The 18,529-nt window shown below is 51.2% G+C and overlaps 3 protein-coding genes across 11 annotated transcripts in view; 2 read left to right on the top strand and 1 right to left on the bottom strand.

The window, feature by feature from the left end:
- IP6K1 (inositol hexakisphosphate kinase 1) overlaps positions 1-14,905 on the top strand; it is a 36,519-nt gene extending 21,614 nt beyond the window's left edge. For 8 of the 9 annotated variants that reach the window (XM_030458573.1, XM_030458574.1, XM_030458572.1 and 5 more), the window contains 5 exons: positions 5,802-6,147; positions 8,416-8,626; positions 9,191-9,375; positions 11,303-11,478; positions 12,338-14,905. In XM_030458573.1, the coding sequence (XP_030314433.1) occupies positions 5,925-6,147; positions 8,416-8,626; positions 9,191-9,375; positions 11,303-11,478; positions 12,338-12,847 (1,305 nt within the window). In that variant the 5' untranslated portion in view covers positions 5,802-5,924 and the 3' untranslated portion in view covers positions 12,848-14,905. The remainder of the gene's footprint in view (positions 1-5,801; positions 6,148-8,415; positions 8,627-9,190; positions 9,376-11,302; positions 11,479-12,337) is intronic. The other variant, XM_030458577.1, reaches the window with a different exon arrangement.
- A 237-nt stretch (positions 14,906-15,142) lies between these two features.
- On the top strand, positions 15,143-17,394 carry GMPPB (GDP-mannose pyrophosphorylase B). Its single transcript, XM_030458579.1, is given in 10 exon segments — positions 15,143-15,299; positions 15,386-15,466; positions 15,544-15,592; positions 16,021-16,322; positions 16,399-16,416; positions 16,418-16,444; positions 16,446-16,497; positions 16,569-16,696; positions 16,882-17,124; positions 17,174-17,394. Coding segments are annotated over 10 exon segments (1,191 nt in total). The 5' UTR covers positions 15,143-15,170; the 3' UTR covers positions 17,336-17,394.
- Positions 17,395-17,456: 62 nt separating this feature from the next.
- The window catches only part of RNF123 (ring finger protein 123), a 47,581-nt gene continuing 46,508 nt past the window's right edge, over positions 17,457-18,529 (bottom strand). Inside the window, 4 exon segments of the mRNA XM_030458578.1 lie at positions 17,457-17,913; positions 17,916-17,932; positions 18,026-18,111; positions 18,210-18,304. Of these exon segments, the coding sequence (XP_030314438.1) occupies positions 17,834-17,913; positions 17,916-17,932; positions 18,026-18,111; positions 18,210-18,304 (278 nt within the window). The 3' untranslated portion in view covers positions 17,457-17,833.

Below are 18,529 nucleotides of genomic sequence, written 5' to 3'. Positions count from 1 at the left end.
GTGGCACAAACCTGTGACTTTGCCCCTCACCTGATTGCTGTGAGCTCTTGTCCATTTGGGACTGTGCCACTGGCACCCAGCAGTCCTCCCCAGTGCTCTCCCTCTGCCAGAGCTCTGTGCACCTTAACCACAAAGTCACAGCTTCCTTTTCTCTGCCAGCATTGGCTTTCTGTGCAGTGTGTTGGTCCTCTGGTTCAGCACAAGCACCACCAGCACTGAGTCACTCTCTTAAGTGTCAGCAAGATTAATGTGATGCATTTACCTGCTCATCTGTCCCACCTTCTGATGCTGTTGAGGTTGTAGATTTTGGTACCCACAGCTGAGATGAAAGTGCACCCTTTCTGAATGCCATCCTCCTCATGCTGAACTCAGCACAGTTGTTCCATTGTCTCTCCTGGGGACGTATTTGGGTGGAGTTACCTGGATGACTCTGCAGTCCTTCAGGATTTCCTTAGGGATGTGGCTGGTTTATTTAAGCCTCACTGGTAGGGAGGAGGCCGTAGTCTGACTGAAGAGCAGATATTCTTTATTAATAGCATTAGTGAAAACTTCAGACACAGGATTTTTAGGCAGGACATGAAATTGTTCCCTCTGCTTACTTAGTCTAGAAGTTGAGTTACAAATTCTTTCCAAGTTAGTCACTGAGCCCAACCTCCTTGGTGGGTTTGGTGTGCATTTTTTCCGTTTTTTCCCTGTGGATGCAAGAAGTACAGTTTTCTGCTGGTGAATTTTCTGCTGTGAGTCTCTTCACAAGAAAGGGCTCTTGGTGGCTTCCTTGTGGTTTGTGACTGTTGAAAGTGAGTTCCTTTCTAACTGTCTCTGACTGTTGGATCTGAAAGCCACGCTGAACGGCAGCATTTGTGTTGGAATAGCTTAAAAATAACCTGTATCCAGCTGAGATGTTTTTTCCTCTTTGTAAATGAGATGAAGAGAAGCCAGAAGTGCACAGAAAGCTAAGCAATGAGGACTCACAAGCACTGATCACCTCTAAGCTCTTCTCTAGGAAGCACGTGTGATATTCTCCTGCCTATAAAATGCAAAGCGGATATTGGATGGCCATGCTCTCCTCGGCACAAGCTTGGAAGAAAATCTAGGCCAGCACTGATAAAACAGCCTTTTGTTAATGTACGTATTTGATCAGGTCTTGCTGCTATGGAAACTCTGGACTGAAGCCAGTGCTTCTGAACAGAGAAGGAAGGTGCCCTTTGCTGCCGAGGTAGGGTATATTTGTGGTGAGGTGCAGCAGGATTCAGTACTCATCCTTCCTGCCTCCTGGAAAGGAAAGAGTGGTGATGACCTAAACAGGGTGGGACCTTCCTCCAGCCTCCCCAGTGCAGTGACACTGGTAGGGCAGCCTGTGCCCTCCTGCCAATGCACTGCATTTCTCCAGTGGAGAAGGGGAAGCCTGGAGAAAAGAGCAGCAAGGGAATTAAATCAGCCTATATCACTCCTGTTCCATGCAGTCCTCTCCTGCTCTCCAGCCTGATGTTCACAGTAGTGCCAGCTTTTCCAGCACTGAGCCAAACAGGAATACAAGCTGGAAGAGGCTGTTTGAGCCCTGGCTTTGGTTACCCTCACTTGCAGACTGCTCATGGCAGATGTTCACAAAATGTTGCAGAGCACCTGCTCCTGTGTGCTGCCAACATGATAGACCTTCACAAGACACTGTTGTGTGCTGAGGCTTAGCATTTAGTAATAATAATAATTTTAAAAGATTTACCTCTAGTGTGCCAGTGTGAGAAAACAGGCAGTGTCTGTGCTCTGGGTCCAGATCCCTAGCAAGGAGTTGGGTACCTCAGCCCCCCTTGAAAGCAGTCTTTGCTTTACGTGTAGGTGACAGCAGAAGGGTCTCTGTGGTTCCTTCTACATTAGCCTCTAAGAAAAAAGTCTTCTTTAACCCCAGATATAGGTGGAGGTTTTAATGAGTAGTTAAAGCACTCCAGTCATAGTTAAAAGCGCATATTTCGGCTCTCTCTTCAGAAACAGCTGGAAAGGCTAGGTTCTGCTCCTTTCTTAGGGAAGAGAAGAAAATTCTTGGTCTCACTGGCAGAAGTGATACGTGCATGGCACAAAAAAATCATCCTTCAGATCCCTAGGAGACAAAACCACCAGGGGTGCCTAGGGACTCACAGTACAAGCTTTTTTTTGTGGTCTTCTCTGTAGGTTCACTCATGCTCTATCTTAAATTAGATCAGTCTCTTCCCTTGTGTGCACTTCAGCTGCTCGTGTATTGTTGAGGCAGGAAAAGTGTTGGTAAAGAAAGTGTGCCCTTGTTCAGCTCATGTCATGGGATGGAGAGCACATCTAGTATTGGTATTGTCCTTTTCTGGCCTTTTTCATAGCAATTCTCTACCACCCTCACTGCTGGTGTTCTTTTTCTCAGTTAGCATTCTTCAGCAGCTTTCCCTAAAACTTGTTTTGCTTTTGATGCATGCATAAGGATTGTATTCCACTATCTGCCCTCAGTCTGAAGAGCCATGCTTGCCTTGGCAAGGGCAGCATGTCCAGAAAGGGCTGTATTTGGTAATACTGGAAGCACTGGAAAAGATGCAGAGGGAAGCTCATCATTCAAAGTGAGGTACTCAAGTATGCTCAAAAGGTTTGTAACTTCCTGGATACCACGCTGGCCAAATGTTTCTGGTTACTTCTTAAATGTTGCTGCAGGTTCTTGCAGAGTTACGTACTCTGCCCAGATCCCAGGGGTCACCTCCATTTTCTGCTGTCTAGACAGACATGTCTCAGGCCTCTGGGTCAGCTTTTGTGCTGGGAAACTGATCTTGCAGCACAGTGGGAGAATTTTTTTCTTGAACTATATTTTCTTCTGTAGAAGATGGGTCACCCAATCAAGTGTGACTAGAAAGCACCATACTTTTCAGCACAGATGGTAGTTGCTTCTGCTCTTTGCCATCAAGACTAGATCATAAGAAGCAGATGCTGCAGTCTTGTTTCTTAGTATACTGGTGGTTTGTGTTGTGCTTTGCTCCTAACTGCTTTGGGGTTGTTAAGGGAAAGTTCAGTGTTTGTCAGAGTGACCATGAAGTCAGTATTTATTTCTTGCCTGTGGCACAACTCCAGAATCATCAGTGGCCATCTGCTTTCGTCTTCAGCAGGTCCTGAGGGCTGGCCACAGTCCTAGAGCCACAGGAAGGCCATGCTGGAAAGACGGATGTGCAAGGGAGGTGTGAGTTAACAGAGCATTTTGGAAAAGAGCTTTAATGTGGAGTCATAAAGCGTGCACAGATTTCCCCTTAAAAGATGGTTTTATAAAGAGTGGGAACATCAGCACCATGGTGCAGTCTGCAGTAATTCTCACACCTATCACAGTGCAGATCTCTGCTAAAGGCATTTGGTCTGTCTAGCCTGGAGGAGACTGAGAGGAGACCTCATTGCAGCTTACTGCTTCCCCACTAGGGAAGGAAAAGGAACAGGCACTGACCTCTTTTCTCTGGTGACTGATGATAGCACCCAAGGGAATGGCAGAAAGATGTGTTGGGGGAAGTTTAGGTTAGATATAAGGAAAAAGCTTTTCACCCAGAGGGTGGTTGAGTTCCCCAGGAAAGTAGATGTCACCAAACCTGCGTGAGTTCAAGAAGCATTTGGATGACTCAAGCACACGGTGTGATTCCTGGGGTGTCCTATGCAGGGACAGGAGTTGAACTTGATTCTGACAGGTCCATTTCAACTTGGCAGATTCTGTACCTGGGTGTTTGTGATCACCATGAAGTGATCACTGTCTGAAGCTAACAAGTGTGCTTAGATTATCCCCCTTCTCTAAAGCACTGAGACCCTGAGACATTTTGTGATCAGCTTTCAGTGAAAACTGGGACTAGATGTGAGCATCGCATCCGTGCCTTCTGAGGATGGCAGCTACTGTTACCACACAGATTAATTTCTTATTTCTCTTGTCCTCTAAAGTTTAAACTACAGGAAGGAGCGAAGTTAAACTTGCCTCCTGTGTTGTTTGGAATAACTGAAAACTCTGCTTTAGTCATTGGCAAAATAAAAGAAACCAAATCAAAGACAAAGCTGCTTCAGCAAGGCGAGATTTAGGTCTGTAACACATCTGTCTTAAATACGAAGTGCTGTTCTTTTGCAGATACTGGGACCTTGCTTGTGCTGGGATATTAACTAACATTAAACCAAACTAAAGCATATATGACCTAAGCAAGCCTCAGCTGCTGAAATGTCTTGGTTATAAAGCAAATAAGAGGGACAAGAGAAATATGATGGTTTTGGTTTTGTGGTACGACTTAGAGTGAGTTTAGGAGGAGACTTCGAAGAACACTTAAAGATATTTTGACAAGAATTGCTACAGAAAGGAACCATCACACGGTGGCTTTTTTTCTCCTGTGCTCTGAACCCCACGTTTAAAGCCAATGAAATGTTCACATTGTTCCCCTTAACACTGAATGTTGTTGTGTGGTCATGTAACCACAAAAGGAAGTGTTTTTCCATCGGATCAGAGAGATGATTCAACTCAAATGCACGTACACTCATACTGTCCCAAAATCCACTGTGAGGGAGTGAGCAGGAATGTGTGGCAGAGAGAAAAGCGTTGTCCTGCTGCAGGGGGCTCTTGGGTTAGGTTGAGTTAAACAGATTATGAAGAATTACCCCTCCTTTCTCTTGAGCTGCATCTCTTGGGCGATTGAAATGGAGAGGAGGGAGAAGAATCCATCTTCATCCAGAACTTCCCCCAGCCTGCCACTGTCATGTAGCTGCAGAGACATCCCGTGGCCAAATGAGGAACAGCTTGAACTGTGTCCCTTGATCAGGCCTCCAGGATCCCTCAGTTCATAAATTATTGCCGTTGGCTGCTGTTGTGCTAAGAAACTGGAAAAGTGGTGAATTTGGAAACTGTAGTCAACATAAGTACCAAAGCCTTTGGATAACTCATCACTGGGAGGAAATCCTGTGATGTTTTCCCCAGCAGCCTCAGGAGCAGCTATGATCTAAGCTGGGAAGGGCAAATCGTTCAGAGAGAATTTGGAGGTCTTGACTTTGCTTTTCCATCATCCTCTGGCTTTACTGGGCACTTTACAAACCTTAAAAGAGCATCTGTCTTTTCCAGAGCACTTTTGGGTTTAGCAGTTTCTCTAGCCTACCTCTGGAGATCAGGGGCCTGTTGTGCATGTCAGTTCTGTGAAGGCATCAGGAAATAGCTGCTGTCCTGGAGGGCTTAAGACTAATGAAGGAGAGAATCTGAGTGAAATGTATTCTGTTTCAGCATACACACAGTGACAGAATGACTTTTCTGACAATCTTTTGTGTCATAGCTTGAAGAGAAGCAAGTCAGTAAAGGAGGGAACAGTGTGAGAGTAGGAGGCACAGAAGAATTATTTGCATGTTAAAGTTGCAGAAGCATGAAGAGTGGAATTTAAGTTCTGGAAATGTTTGTTTTGCCTGTGTTTGTTCTGTCACCATTACTGATAGGCAGATGTGGGCTTGGTTTTGTCTTGTAGCTTGTATTGCCTTACTACTTGTATTGTATTGCCTTACTGATAAAATGAACGGAAGGAAAAAAATGGTATTTTTTAAATATGGGAGGCTCGAAGTATTCATATCTCCTCCATTCCCTCTCTTCTGTCACTCTAATGGAGAAGCTCTAGATGAGGCTGCCTCCAAACCAGAGAGTCTTTACCTCTAAGATAAAAGAGGTGGTGAGGAGTGTTCTGGAACAACTGGGATAGGAACAAAGAACAGAAGTTATGTATGTAAATAAATGTCAAAGCCTCTTCCTAGGAAATATGGAGATAATGCAAGTGGTCTCCCACTGACAGGAACCTCCTTTGCTTTTTCAGATCATCGTAAAGAACCAGATTGCTGGGATCCCCCCCCTGTGGCTACCGGACTGCTGCTGAGCTACCCCTCCCAGCCCATGTGGCTCTCCCCATGCTTCAGGAGTGCAACTGGTGCCCAACGCAATGTGTGTTTGTCAAACCATGGAAGTGGGCAAGTATGGCAAGAATGCCACTCGATCCGGAGACCGGGGGGTCCTGCTGGAGCCTTTCATTCACCAGGTGGGCGGGCACAGCAGCATGATGCGCTACGATGACCACACTGTCTGCAAGCCCCTCATCACCAGAGAACAGCGCTTCTATGAGTCTCTGCCCCCAGAAATGAAGGAGTTCACACCTGAGTACAAAGGTGAGGCCTCCAGTTTGCTCTTATGTGCTTCAAGAAGAAGCAGCCATCATTTTCCTGTACCTACTGATGTCTTGCTGTCTTTTGGTGTCATTTTATTTGTTGTTTCTAATTCTTTTTTTTTTTTTTTTTTTTCCAGTCTAGCAGTTTGGTAGGAGAGGTTGGAAAGAGGGAAGTCTTCCTTTTTGTAGTCATGCAGAGTTTAATGTGCTCCTCTTTCTAGACAGAGAATAAGCATTGTGAATGTTGCAGTCTGAACCTTAAGGTTATGGATGCATAACTGAAGTAATTACTTCCAAGTTATTGTCAATTACAGCCTTGACCTTGAGCAAATTAAGTTAGATCATCTACTGAGCATTTGTACATTCCAGTCCTGTAATTTGTTACTTCCTCATCCCATCTCATTTATGGACCCGTATCAGAAGGCTGCTGCAGCAGGAAGCATTGCTTTCCTAGTGCTGAGGTGAAGCCTTGTCCCCAGCAGCTTTGAAGGAGTGGAATTTTCCAGTGTCTGTATCATGGCAGGAAGTTGGCTGCTCATCTGTGTCCTTCTGAAGCTCGATACCCTTTCAGCTATATTACTCAGGATGGTGACACTGGCAGGTAGCCTTCTGGGGGACTCATAGTTCCTATTGCCTCTTCTTGATTGTCACCGGGTAGCACTGGAAGGACAGTGCTTCATGGACAGCTGGGACCACCATCTGTTCAGGGTCTTGCCATTCGGTCTTTGTTGCAGCCTGAGGGTCTCAAAGCAGTGTCAGCTTACCTACCTGTGTCTGCATGCAGACCATGAATGAAAGATGGTCAACAGGTGGGTCCTCTTGTACCCTCAAGCCACTCTAGGGCCATATGGTGCTCTGGTGACCCATCAGAAATCCCAGCTGAAGCCTGTGTAGTTACTGAAATTGATACAATGTCAGGCTTTTCTTGGAAGAGGTGTTTAAAACAGCTGATGGTCCTGATGGTCCAGATGGAGATCCATCTCCTTGAAGTCAGATACTTCCTGGTAGCCTGAAGGCAGAGGACATGCACCTCCACCCCAGTGCTGCATGTCATCTGAGAGTTCTATACGGTTTCTGGTAGTCCCAGAATTGTTCCTACTGTTCTGAGAGAGAGGAATATTAGAGATAATATTTCCTACCCGAGCACTCAGATGTTAGTGTAAAATTGCCCTTTCACAGAGATGTTTTGAGGAGCATGTCCAGGCAGCCAGAGCACATGGCGTGGCATTTATGTAGTGACACACTGGAGTCCTGAGCTGCTCTGAAACTGTGTTAAGCCTTCTGAACCTTGTTAGCATTGTCAGATAAGGAAAAAGGAAAGACAGTGATATGATGGCCTGCATCAACTGAGCAGTGCAAGGTTTTCTCACATTTGTGATGAACCATTTGATTTGGTGCATCTGACATCTAATACTCCTGGCAGCTATTTGATACTGGTGGCAAGCTAAGAAAAGATTTTTGTCACTGCAAGTTAGCAGACAGGCTGATAGCCTTGTTTTCAGGCTTGGAGTTCCAACCCTTACTCAAGTGTCAGCAGTCCTGCTCTGTGACTGAACAGCTAGATATATTCAGAGTCTGTGCTGAGAAAGATCTGTAGCTTTCCAGGAGCCTTCAGTAGGTAAAACTGGACAGGACACATGGTGCTTCTTTTCTGCACCTGGCTGAGATAGTTCTGCTTCCAAGGCCTCCTGTTTTTATCGCTAGGAACACTAGGACCTTGCAGATCCCTTTTCTGCCAGACTGGCTGACTTGTGCTAAGAATGGCAGGTGTCAGCCTCACAGCTCCATACTTTGTAGCTGAGATGCTGGAGAACTTCAGCAGTGAAAGCACACACCTTGCCCAGCGATGGCCTTGTCAATAGCAGGAATGCTTCTGCATGACACAGATACTCACCCAAATGAACTAGATATATATATATTTTTTACCTATTGTCCTACTCAGTGTCTTGGTAGATTGTGCTTGACTTTCTCCAGTTTGACATTTGCTGCGAGTCTGAATGAAAGGAAACATTCACACCCCTCAGCCTACCAGTTGTGCTTTTATCCTTAATTTCCTGTGGGTGGCAGAGCTTCCCCTGCTGCTGACTGTTCCCTCAGGTAGTGACACAGAACACTGTGTGGGGGATTCTTTCTCTGTGCTGTGTTCTTGTAGGCTGAAACCTCCTTTCATTGCTCTGGATTGTGAGCTCCACAGCACAGTGTTTGTGCTCCACTGGTTGTGCATTTCCTCCCTGTGGAACAGGACTGACCTGGCTGTTCTTTCTGGCAGGTGTGGTATCTGTCTGTTTTGAGGGAGACAGCGATGGCTACATTAACCTCGTGGCCTATCCCTATGTGGAGAATGAGGCTCTGGAGCAGGATGATATGCAAGAGAGGGACCAGCCACGACGCAAGCACTCGCGTCGGAGCCTTCACAGATCAAGCAGTGGCACTGAGCATAAGGAGGAAAAACCTGGCCTGGCCAGTGACAGCACTGAAAGGTAAGACTTTGAGGCCCAGTGACAACATGATGCGGGAAAATTCCTCTTCCCTGTCCAGTTCTAGTGCTCCCTTCATAGAGAGCATTTTGCACTTCCATACAGTCAGCAGGCTGTGGCACTGCAAACTGTGTCAGGAGTTTTGCTGGATTCAGGATGAACTCATCCATGTGAAGTGCTTCTGACACAGGGTAAACCTTGGCAGTTTGTTGGATTTGGACCCAAAATGCATGGAGTGAATTCAGACACTCCACAGTCCACCTGGTTATTAACCCCAAGTTTTCTTCCAAGGGTACTTTGAATACAGATCTCTGCCCTCCCACACCAGGCAGAGCTCTCTGAGAAGCAGGTCTCCTGTTTAGTCTGCTAATTACAGTACAACATAGGAGAGATGTTAGACCAGATCCTTGAGTGGGGGTCCACAGTCCAGGGTATTGATGAGGATTTGCTGTTCAGGGGGTTTGTTTTGTGTGAGGTGGGCCTCTGGAGGAGGAGTAATGTGCAAGGGGAGGATATCTGAAGACTGTGTGGACTCTTAACAGGCAGGTTTGTTCTGTCTTTATCCAGCAGCATCCAGGAAGCAAAGAGTCCCAGGGTGGACTTGCACATCCATTCAGATGTTCCATTCCAGATGTTGGATGGGAACAGTGGTCTGAGCTCTGAGAAGATCAGCTACAACCCCTGGAGCCTGCGCTGCCATAAGCAGCAGCTGAGCCGCATGCGGTCAGAGTCCAAGGACCGAAAACTCTACAGTATCCTTTATGAAGCAGAGCTGAGTGTTTCAGGGTGCTGCTGCTCCTCTGGCCTGACATGTTTTTGCCTGAGGCAGATTATTTCCTTTGGCTTTCTCATCATTCACACAAGCAAAGCTGTATTGTATGGTTCTTTTTACTATTCATTCCTTCCTGCATCCCACACAGTGAGACTAATGTCTGACACTGTTCAGAGGAGCCATGGTTATGGCTAGATCCCACATTTTCTTCTTTTCTGGTCCTTCTCTTTGGCTTGTGTTTTGAACTCCAGTTTTTCACATCAGGCTTTGCCTAGAAGCAGATGCAGGTCTACCATGTTCAGTAATCCCTTGGGAGGGAGCTGTCTTCATCCGTATCACCTTTTTTTAGTTAATTTGAGTTCTGTTTTATCTTTTTTGAGAGTGTCACCAGAGCTCCACACAATCTGGCGGATGGAGGTGGACCAGTGATCTCCACTCAAAGACCCTGCTGATGACTTTGGCTGTGAGACCAGTCACACTGGTTGGTAGTTCCCCAGGTCTCACAGTTGAGCTCTTTTGTAGCACCTGTTGAGTCTCCTGGCACTAAGGCAGTGTTAAATGAGTTACACCTCTCATTTTCTGTTCAACATACAGTCTCTTCTCTGGGCATTACCATTTGAGAATTCTCTGAACTCTGAGAGTTTCTCACTCAGGAATCCCCGTAGCTCTTCCCTTGTGAACAAAGCAGTAAAAATATCTTGCTCTTCTTAGGGGTCTCTTCACACACCCCCACCTCAAACCCCTTCCATGTATCTCCTTTTGTACTTTGTGTCTGAGCCCTGCAGGCAGTCTGACTGGCTGCTTCATGGGATTAAAGATGAATTTGTTAAGTTCTGTGCCTTGACAAATGACACCTCATGCTTTTGTGTTGAACTTGCCAACTTTTCGGTTGATTGGTTTTTTTTTGTTTCACCTGCAGGAGCTTGATTATGTTCTCCTCACATACAAGCAGCCTTACTTGTAATAGCTGTATTCTTCATCATCTTAAGTGTCTGGGCTTCCTTTTCCTATTCTCAAGCATGTGCTTTGAGCTTTTATTTTTAAACAGCCTGCATCACTTACAGAGAAGTAATTGTTTTTGGCTGCCCTATTCTTTTTAATCACACTTCCTTATTTTTATGAAGTTCCTCTTTCAAAATCAAACATAGTCAATGATAGATTTTTCTAAATGTTAAACTTCCTCCTGGGTTTAATCTTGCTGTGCTCTGGCTGCCACTCCAGCATCACACATAGAACTATACCCTGCAGAGCTACTTGTGGCAAACCCCGGGGTTATTTTTTCCCCTTTGGAACAAGCTGCTGCACTGATTGTCCCGGGGTTGTTCTCTGCACCGGGCCCTAATGGAGGGTTTGCCCTTTGTGCCTGCTGGTAGTGGAAGGCTCCTATTCCTGCTCCATTTCCTGCCTTTGTTGCTTCTCCGGTGTCCCCTGTGTGTCAGGCAGTGCTGCTGTTGTGGGCAGGTCAGCTGCGCCGTTGCTTGAGCCTTGAGTTCTCAGTCCATGGGGATTGTATTGTTTATCCATATGGTCAAATGGTTAATTTGATTAAAGTTCAAGTTCCCATTAACATACCAGCAATTCTTACTGGCAGATGTCTTTCCTGGTAGTAGTGTTCTGCTCCTCAGTTCCCCCTGCAGAGTTTCCAGTGTACCTACATGTGATGTCCTGGCTTGCTGTTGGTCAGTTTCACATTCCAGGTTGATTTCTTCTACCAAATGTCAAAGTCCTGGCACTGCAGTTGTTTTTTTGTCCTTTTCTTTACCTCCCCAAACTGTTCATTCTTTCTGTTCTTTGGTTCCTTGTTCTTTGTTGCCTGCCTCTGTCTCCTGCTAGCCCAAGTTCCTGCCCGTGGTGGCCCTGGGGAGCAGTCTCATTGCCAGGTGAGCCCTCCTTGACGTTCCTCACAGAGTTCCTGTTGCTGGAGAATGTGGTGCATCACTTCAAGCTTCCCTGTGTACTTGATCTGAAGATGGGGACCAGACAGCATGGAGATGATGCATCTGAGGAGAAGGCTGCTAGGCAGATGAAGAAGTGTGAACAGAGCACTTCAGCCACCTTGGGTGTGCGTGTGTGTGGGATGCAGGTAGGGACCTCAGTGCAGCAAACTGCACATTCCTTCTTGCAGCCCCGTTGCACTTCCCAGTTAGTGTTTTCTGCTGAGCAGAGTTGACAGAGCCTTCCACTTCAGGTAGGTACACCAGTATTGGTGCTACATGCTTGTCTTTATTTTTAAACCTGCTTCTCCTGAGGTGGCCTCCTTTACCCAGAGCTGTTTTGTTCACAGACAATTGGGGGATTTTTCTAATAAAGATATTTTTGTGGCTTATGTTCAGCCACATATATCATGGTGCCTGGGGAGGGAGGTGTACCTCCATCCCAGCATCAGCTGGCATTTGCTTTGGTGCTGTTTGGGAGTTCAGAAGTTGGTCTTTTCTTTCAGCTGCCCCCTGCACACAAGGATTTGCTGCTGGTACTGTTGTGTAATACTTGTTCCTCTCCCCACCCGCAGAGGATCTTGTGATCCAGATTTCTGCACACAGACTCTGAAGCAATGAGGGCTTCTCATTAATCACATGCCACATAATAATGGCAACACATGTTGGCAGCTCCTGTTGACAGAGGATTGTCTGAGTTGCTGTAAGACTTGGCTTGTCAACTTAGTTTGTTGCATCATGCTTCTTGGGGACACTTGGACTGATGAGCCACCCTGTGGGTGTCCTGGGAGAGAACCAGTTCTTAGGCACCCTGACTGTGCCTGTGGGATGCATCCATGAGCTGCTTTGGGATTCAGGGTACAGGCAGAGCTGTTCCCTGCTCCTTGGCTCTGGTGGTGATACCACGAGTCCCCTCTGCCCTGTCAGTGCTGGGCAGCTCAGGGCTTTCTGTGCATGGCCTTAACCTGTTGCTCCCACTTGATGCATGTGTTTCCTTTGGCTTTATAGGTCTATCAGCTGGACACAGGGCATTACTTATGCAGGAATAAATACTATGGACGTGGTCTTTCCATCGAGGGCTTCCGCAATGCCCTCTACCAATATCTCCACAACGGCATCGAGCTGCGCAAGGACCTCTTTGAGCCTGTCCTGGCCAAACTCCGAAGCCTGAAGGCAGTTTTGGAGAGACAGGCTTCCTACCGCTTCTACTCCAGCTCCCTCCTCATCATTTATGATGGGAAGGACAGCAGGGCAGGGATGTTTGTGGAGCGCCGGCCAGAGATGCGCCTGAAGCGGGTGGAGGGCTCCCTCCCGGAGAGCCTGCAGGATGGCAGCAGCACGGAGCCCGGGTCCTCTGCCCAGCCCAAGGTGGACGTGCGTATGATTGACTTTGCACACAGCACGTTCAAAGGCTTTCGTGATGATCCCACTGTGCATGATGGACCTGACATGGGTTACGTGTTCGGGCTGGAAAGCCTCATCAACATCATGGAACAGATGCGTGAGGAAAACCAGTAGCCCTGGGCTGCCGCCTCTTGTCCTTGTGGCAGGAGCAGACAAGACCACCTACTACCACAGGAAAAAAAGCGGACAACTTTGGTTTTAAACAGTTGTATTGCTCCATTGTTTTTAAATGTACTTGGATAGAAGAGCTGAGAGGGAGGCAGGATGGAAGAGCTTCTCATGCCACCCAGATGGTTCTGACCACACTAGTTCTGCCTTCTGGAGGAGGCTCTACAGATGCCTGCTGGGCGTTGGGTGTTCCAGTTCTTCACTCATTGCATGTGCATTCTGGAGAGAGGATCTGGACATAGGGAAGAGAAAGCCTGAGAGCATGGGGCTCTTCAGTGTGCTGGAGCTGTGGCATGAGGAGCCTCCTGCCTCAGGAGCCCCTGGGAGAGCCTCCCCTTTGAAGTTCTCCTGGGTTATTTGGAAAGGGCACTTAGCTCAGAGTTAAGCAGCATCTGTAGGGCTGATGGTGAGCAGCACAGGTGCTGGTCCTTGCTTTTGGTTGCACTGGCTTTGCCCTGGGTTTTGCTGGTGAGGCTTTGCTTTTGATTCTGCCTTTTTCCACTGTTTGGGCACTGTGAATAACCAACCCAAACATGGAAATAAAATGACCAAATGCAACCCCTGGCAGAGCTGCGCCAGGAGGGAATGCCACACACCTGGAGTAGTGCTCAAGCCTGAGGTGGCATGGGCAGACCCAGGCAAGGGGCTCTGCAAGAGTAACTCTGCCTTGGACCACTGACCACGCAAGAACTCGGCTCCTGAGCTAGCAATAGTATCTGTAGCAGTTAACACGACCCCAGTGCTGCAGTGGGGCCTTTTGGACCATTTCAGCCCTTCCCCTCCTGTAATGTTGGTCCTGCAGGCGAGGATCTCCCTTCCGCTGTCAGGCCCTGGGGCTGCAGCTTGGGGCTGCCCTTGTGCCCAAGGAGAGGTAAGAAGGGGAGGCCAAGGGCTAGGGCTCACTCCCCTTCTCCACAAGGGGCTCCAGGGGAACAGGGGAAACCTGGCTGAACGGTGAGTGCCATGACCTGACTGTTGAGCTTACCTTCACCGAGTCAGTCTTTTCCCAAAATAAATGACGAGTTTGCAGGTGAAAGAGCCAGCCAGGCTGCACTGAGCTGCCTGGGATCCCTCCTGCAGCTGATGCTTTTGCTAAGGCTTCCCTTGGTGAGGGCATTAACGGTTGACACTGTAGCGTGGTGGTACCAAACTGTAGCCTGCTCTGCATCACCATCCCCTTTGTTTCCAGTGCACCCTCCCCACTGTCACTGGCTTGTTCCATGGTGTTACTGTGTCCCTGGCTGCCTGAGCCACTCTGCCGGGCCAGGGCTGGGCTGTTTTGTTGTGGTTTTGTTTTGGTTTTTTTTTAGCTTCAGGAAAGCTTGTTGAGGGGTTCTGGCCCTGCATGTCACATGTGTGCACAGCCTGCGTGGGAAGTGTGGGTGCTGGCCCGAGTCACCGGGGCAGGCACAGGGCTGTGGCACCGGCTGTGAAGGGGGCAGAGGAGGAGCTGCCTCTGTCCTAAAGGGCACCCCTCTGCCTGTCTCCCGGCTTGCCTGAGTCATTCATCCTCTCCAGCTCTCGGAATAAGGACCTTCATCCACACTGCTCTGTTCTGGGCTAGCCCTGGGCTACTACTTCATGGCTGTTTCCAGTCCCTGCCCTCCAGGCAGGGCTCAGGGGATTTTGGGGAGCAGGTTGAGCAGGCGGAGTAGCAGTAGGTACCTCGGACCCTCCCTGCCCCAGCGTGTTCTGTCGGACCCACCTACTGCATGTCCATGTCCCCGGTGGGCTGCACTCGGGCAGGCTTGGGGCCATTCCTCCTGGGGAGCACCCCCGGTGACGCCGCCGTTCCCCCTCCTCGCTGTGCTAGGCAGGGGCGAGGTTTCTGTGCCCGGGGGAGCCCCCTCTCCCCTTCCCCTCGGACCACGCCGTGGGACTCCACAGCTTGTACATAGCCTCGCCTTCCCCCCCGCCCTCCCGTCCCCCTTTGTTTTTACATGGATAATCACCCTGTTTGTGCTTCACAGAGAACCAAAAACCATTAAAGAATCTGTTTTTGTCCATGCTGTGCCGTGCCTGTCTTTCCCCGGCTCGGAGCCCGGGTTATGGTGTGTGTGTGGGGGGGGGGTGGTGCAACCTCCCCACGAGTCGGGTGCGGCCGCGCTCCCTCCCTCTGCTCGGTGACCGCCCCCGAGCAGAGCAGCGGCCCCGGGTGTGGGGCGGGCACTAGGACTCGGGGGCGGTGAGGGAGTGATGACGCGGCAGGGACGTAGAAGGCGCGCGCGGCGCTGACGTGTCGGCGCGGCCGGTCCGGGCCGTGGGGGGGATGCGGGCCCTGATCCTGGTGGGCGGCTACGGGACGCGGCTGCGGCCGCTGACCCTGAGCCGACCGAAGCCGCTGGTGGAGTTCTGCAACAAAGCGGTGCTGCTGCACCAGCTGGAGGCCCTCCGGCAGGTGGGGGGCCGGGCTGGAGACCCTCCGGCAGGGGAGGGGGTGCCGGGGAGTCCTCCCCTCTCGCTGACCCGCGCTCCCCCCCGCAGGCCGGGGTCAGCCATGTGGTGCTGGCGGTCAGCTACATGTCGGAGACGCTGGAGGCGGCCATGCGGGAGCAGGAGCAGCGGGTAAGGTCCCCCCCGGACCCCACCCCTGTGCCCCAAGACCCCCTGCTCCGCACCCGCCGCTCACCTTCTGCCCGCAGCTCGGGATCCGCATCTCCCTGTCCCATGAGAAGGAGCCGCTGGGCACAGGTAGGGCAGGGCTGGGGATAGCGGGGTGGGAACGGGAGGGGATACCATGGGGCAGCAGGAGGGGCCTCCTGGGGCAGCCGTGTGTGTACGGGTAAGACTGGTGATACTGGGAGGGGACACTACGGGCAGCAGAGTGGGGGTGGATGGGTAGGGCTGGAGGACGCTGGTGACACTGGGAGGAGGACAGAATAGGCAGCAGGTCGGGGATGGGAAGGGCTGGGAGCATCGGGGGGGGATATGCCAGGATGGGATAGGTAGGATGAGTGGGGCCAGCACAAAAAAGCCCAGGGACAGCAGGGCCTGGTGAGGACCAGGGAGACTGGGAGGGCCAGTGGGGAGCAGGGACACTGGGACGGGCAGAGCGTGGAGCAGGAGGATGCCGGCACTGGGCTCACCCCATCCCTGTGGATTCACTCGTGGCCGGGCAGCGGGGCCGCTGGCGCTGGCACGGGACCTTCTGGCCGAGGGCGGGGAGCCCTTCTTTGTCCTCAACAGCGACGTGATCTGTGAGTTCCCCTTTGCGGCGCTGGCCCGTTTCCACCGGCAGCATGGCGGTGAGGGCTCGCTGGTGGTGACCCGTGTGGAGGAGCCAGCCAAGTACGGTGTGGTGGTGAGTGAACCTGACACCGGCCGCATCTGCCGCTTTGTGGAGAAGCCACGAGTCTTTGTGTCCAACAAGATCAATGCTGGACTCTACATCTTCAGCCCTGGCATCCTGCAACGCATCCAGGTAAGGGCCTGGGGGCTAGGCTGGGCTGGGCTGGGGTGCTGGGTGCCCTGCTCAGCCCTGCACCCTGTCCTCGCAGCTGCGCCCCACCTCCATCGGAGAAGGAGATCTTCCCAGCTATGGCCACAGGATGGGCAGCTCTATGCCATGGAGTTGCAGGTAAGGCTCTGCACATGGGGTGGGGGGATGGGTCTTGCCTGCACTGCTGCCCCTACTCCAGGGGCTGTCACCACAGCTCTGTCTCCACAGGCTTCTGGATGGACATTGGGCAACCAAAGGACTTCCTCACAGGCATGTGCATGTACCTGCAGGCGCTGCGGGCTCAGCACCCTGACAAGCTGCACTCGGGGCCTGGTGTCGTAGGGAATGTGCTGGTGGTAAGTGCCAGCCCCAAGCACACCAGCCCCGGGCATGCACCATGGGCTCTCTGTGTCTTCTTGCTGCTCTCTTCACTATGGTCCTTGAGCTGTACCCTCCTGGCCCCACACTGGCCAAGTGGCAGGGGCCATGCCAAGAGCTCTGGCTGCCCTCCCAGCCCTGGTGCAGCCCCTCTTCCTTTCAGGATCCCAGCGCCAAAATCGGGGCAAACTGTGTCATCGGCCCCAACGTGACGATCGGGGCTGGCGTGGTGGTGGAAGACGGGCGTGCGCATCAAACGCTGCACCGTGCTGGAGGGGCCCGTATCCGCTCCCATTCCTGGCTGGAATCCTGCATCGTGGGCTGGAGCTGCTCCGTGGGCAGTGGGTGAGGACCTGGGTGCCCCTGCAGGGATGGGGGCTCAACCTCTTGCCCTCCCACCTCCTCAGTGTGTGGCCAAAGGGATGGAGGGATGCACTGGCAGGCAGGAGCAGGAGCAGGATTGTGATGGGGCCTCTCTGGGACAGGTGCGCATGGAGAACGTGACAGTGCTGGGTGAGGATGTCATTGTCAACGACGAGCTCTACCTCAATGGGGCCAACGTGCTGCCGCACAAATCCATTGCCGAGTCCGTGCCAGAGCCGCGCATCATCATGTAGCAGCCTCTGGTGGGCCCTGCTCTCCTGGCTCTGCTTGGATTAAATATTTATATTTCCATTTGCTGCTGAGCATCATCTGAGCCTGGCCCAAGTGCTGGGTCACTCGCCAGGGCTGGCTTGGCTTCCCCTCCCCATGTTTCAGGGCATCACATAAGGAAGAATAATTTAATGCTGCATTTCATGAAGTCAGCCCCCAGCCAGGGGCAAATTAACAGCCCGAACGCCCAGCCCAGCCACCCTGCCCTGGCCCCGGGGCTGCAGCACATTTCCCAGCGGAGCCGAGGCCTTGGGCTCCCCTCCCTGAGAACAGCCTGTGGGCAGAGGCTGCAGTGGGGCTGACTGGGGGGATGCTGGCCCCAGAGCTTGGCATCAGCCCCCCCCGCCCTACAGCATGGCCCCATGCTGAGTCCTGGCCCTGTGTGAAGGAGAAGCCAGTGGTGGTTGGGGACAGGGTGTTGCCCCATGCAGCTGGGGGAGCCCATGGTGCAGGGCTGGGCGCTATGAAGTGGCAGGCTTGATGAAGTCATCCACCCCCGTGATGGTGGCCTTGCAGAAGAAGCAGTCCTTGTTGTTCATCAGTGCTGGTTGATGCAGGCTCTGGGACAGAGGAGGAAAGAGCATGAGCCCCCACCCAGCACCATGTGGGAGGCTGGTGGTCACCTCAGTGAGGGTCACACCTGAGTTACTCACTTGCATGACTTGTGGGAGCAGGGTCTGAAGATGGCTGAGATGGGGTGTGCGTAGCAGATGGGGCACAGGTCCTCCTCGCTGGTGGGCTGTAGGGAGGTCACCAGGTGGTTAGTGGTAGCAGCAAAAGCCCCATATCCAAAGCTGAGGCTGCTGCTGAGCAGGGGTAGCAGGCAGAGGGACTCACCAGCGTGGTGGCAGCCGCCTGCTTGGACTCCTCACTCAGGTGGCTCAGCATCTTCTCCACCTTTGCCAGCTCCTCTGTGCTGATGTATTCTGTGTCTGTGGGGATAAAGTGGGTGTCAGTGGGGTGAATGTGACCCTTGGGCTGCCCCAAAGCTGCTAAACAATGCACAGGGGTGGGGCTGCAGCTGCCCTCGGGGACCAGCAAGGCTGAGGAGCCTGGTGCTGGGAACAGGGATCTCCATGCTGGGGACAGCAAGTGGATGTGGATGCTATGAGGAGTCAAAAACTGATGTCAGAAACAGCCATTGGACACATTCCCAT

This window comes from Calypte anna, chromosome 12, assembly GCF_003957555.1.
Source record: "Calypte anna isolate BGI_N300 chromosome 12, bCalAnn1_v1.p, whole genome shotgun sequence".
NCBI classification, from domain to species: Eukaryota; Metazoa; Chordata; class Aves; order Apodiformes; family Trochilidae; genus Calypte; species Calypte anna.
This window is presented reverse-complemented; position numbering and strand designations above follow the sequence as displayed.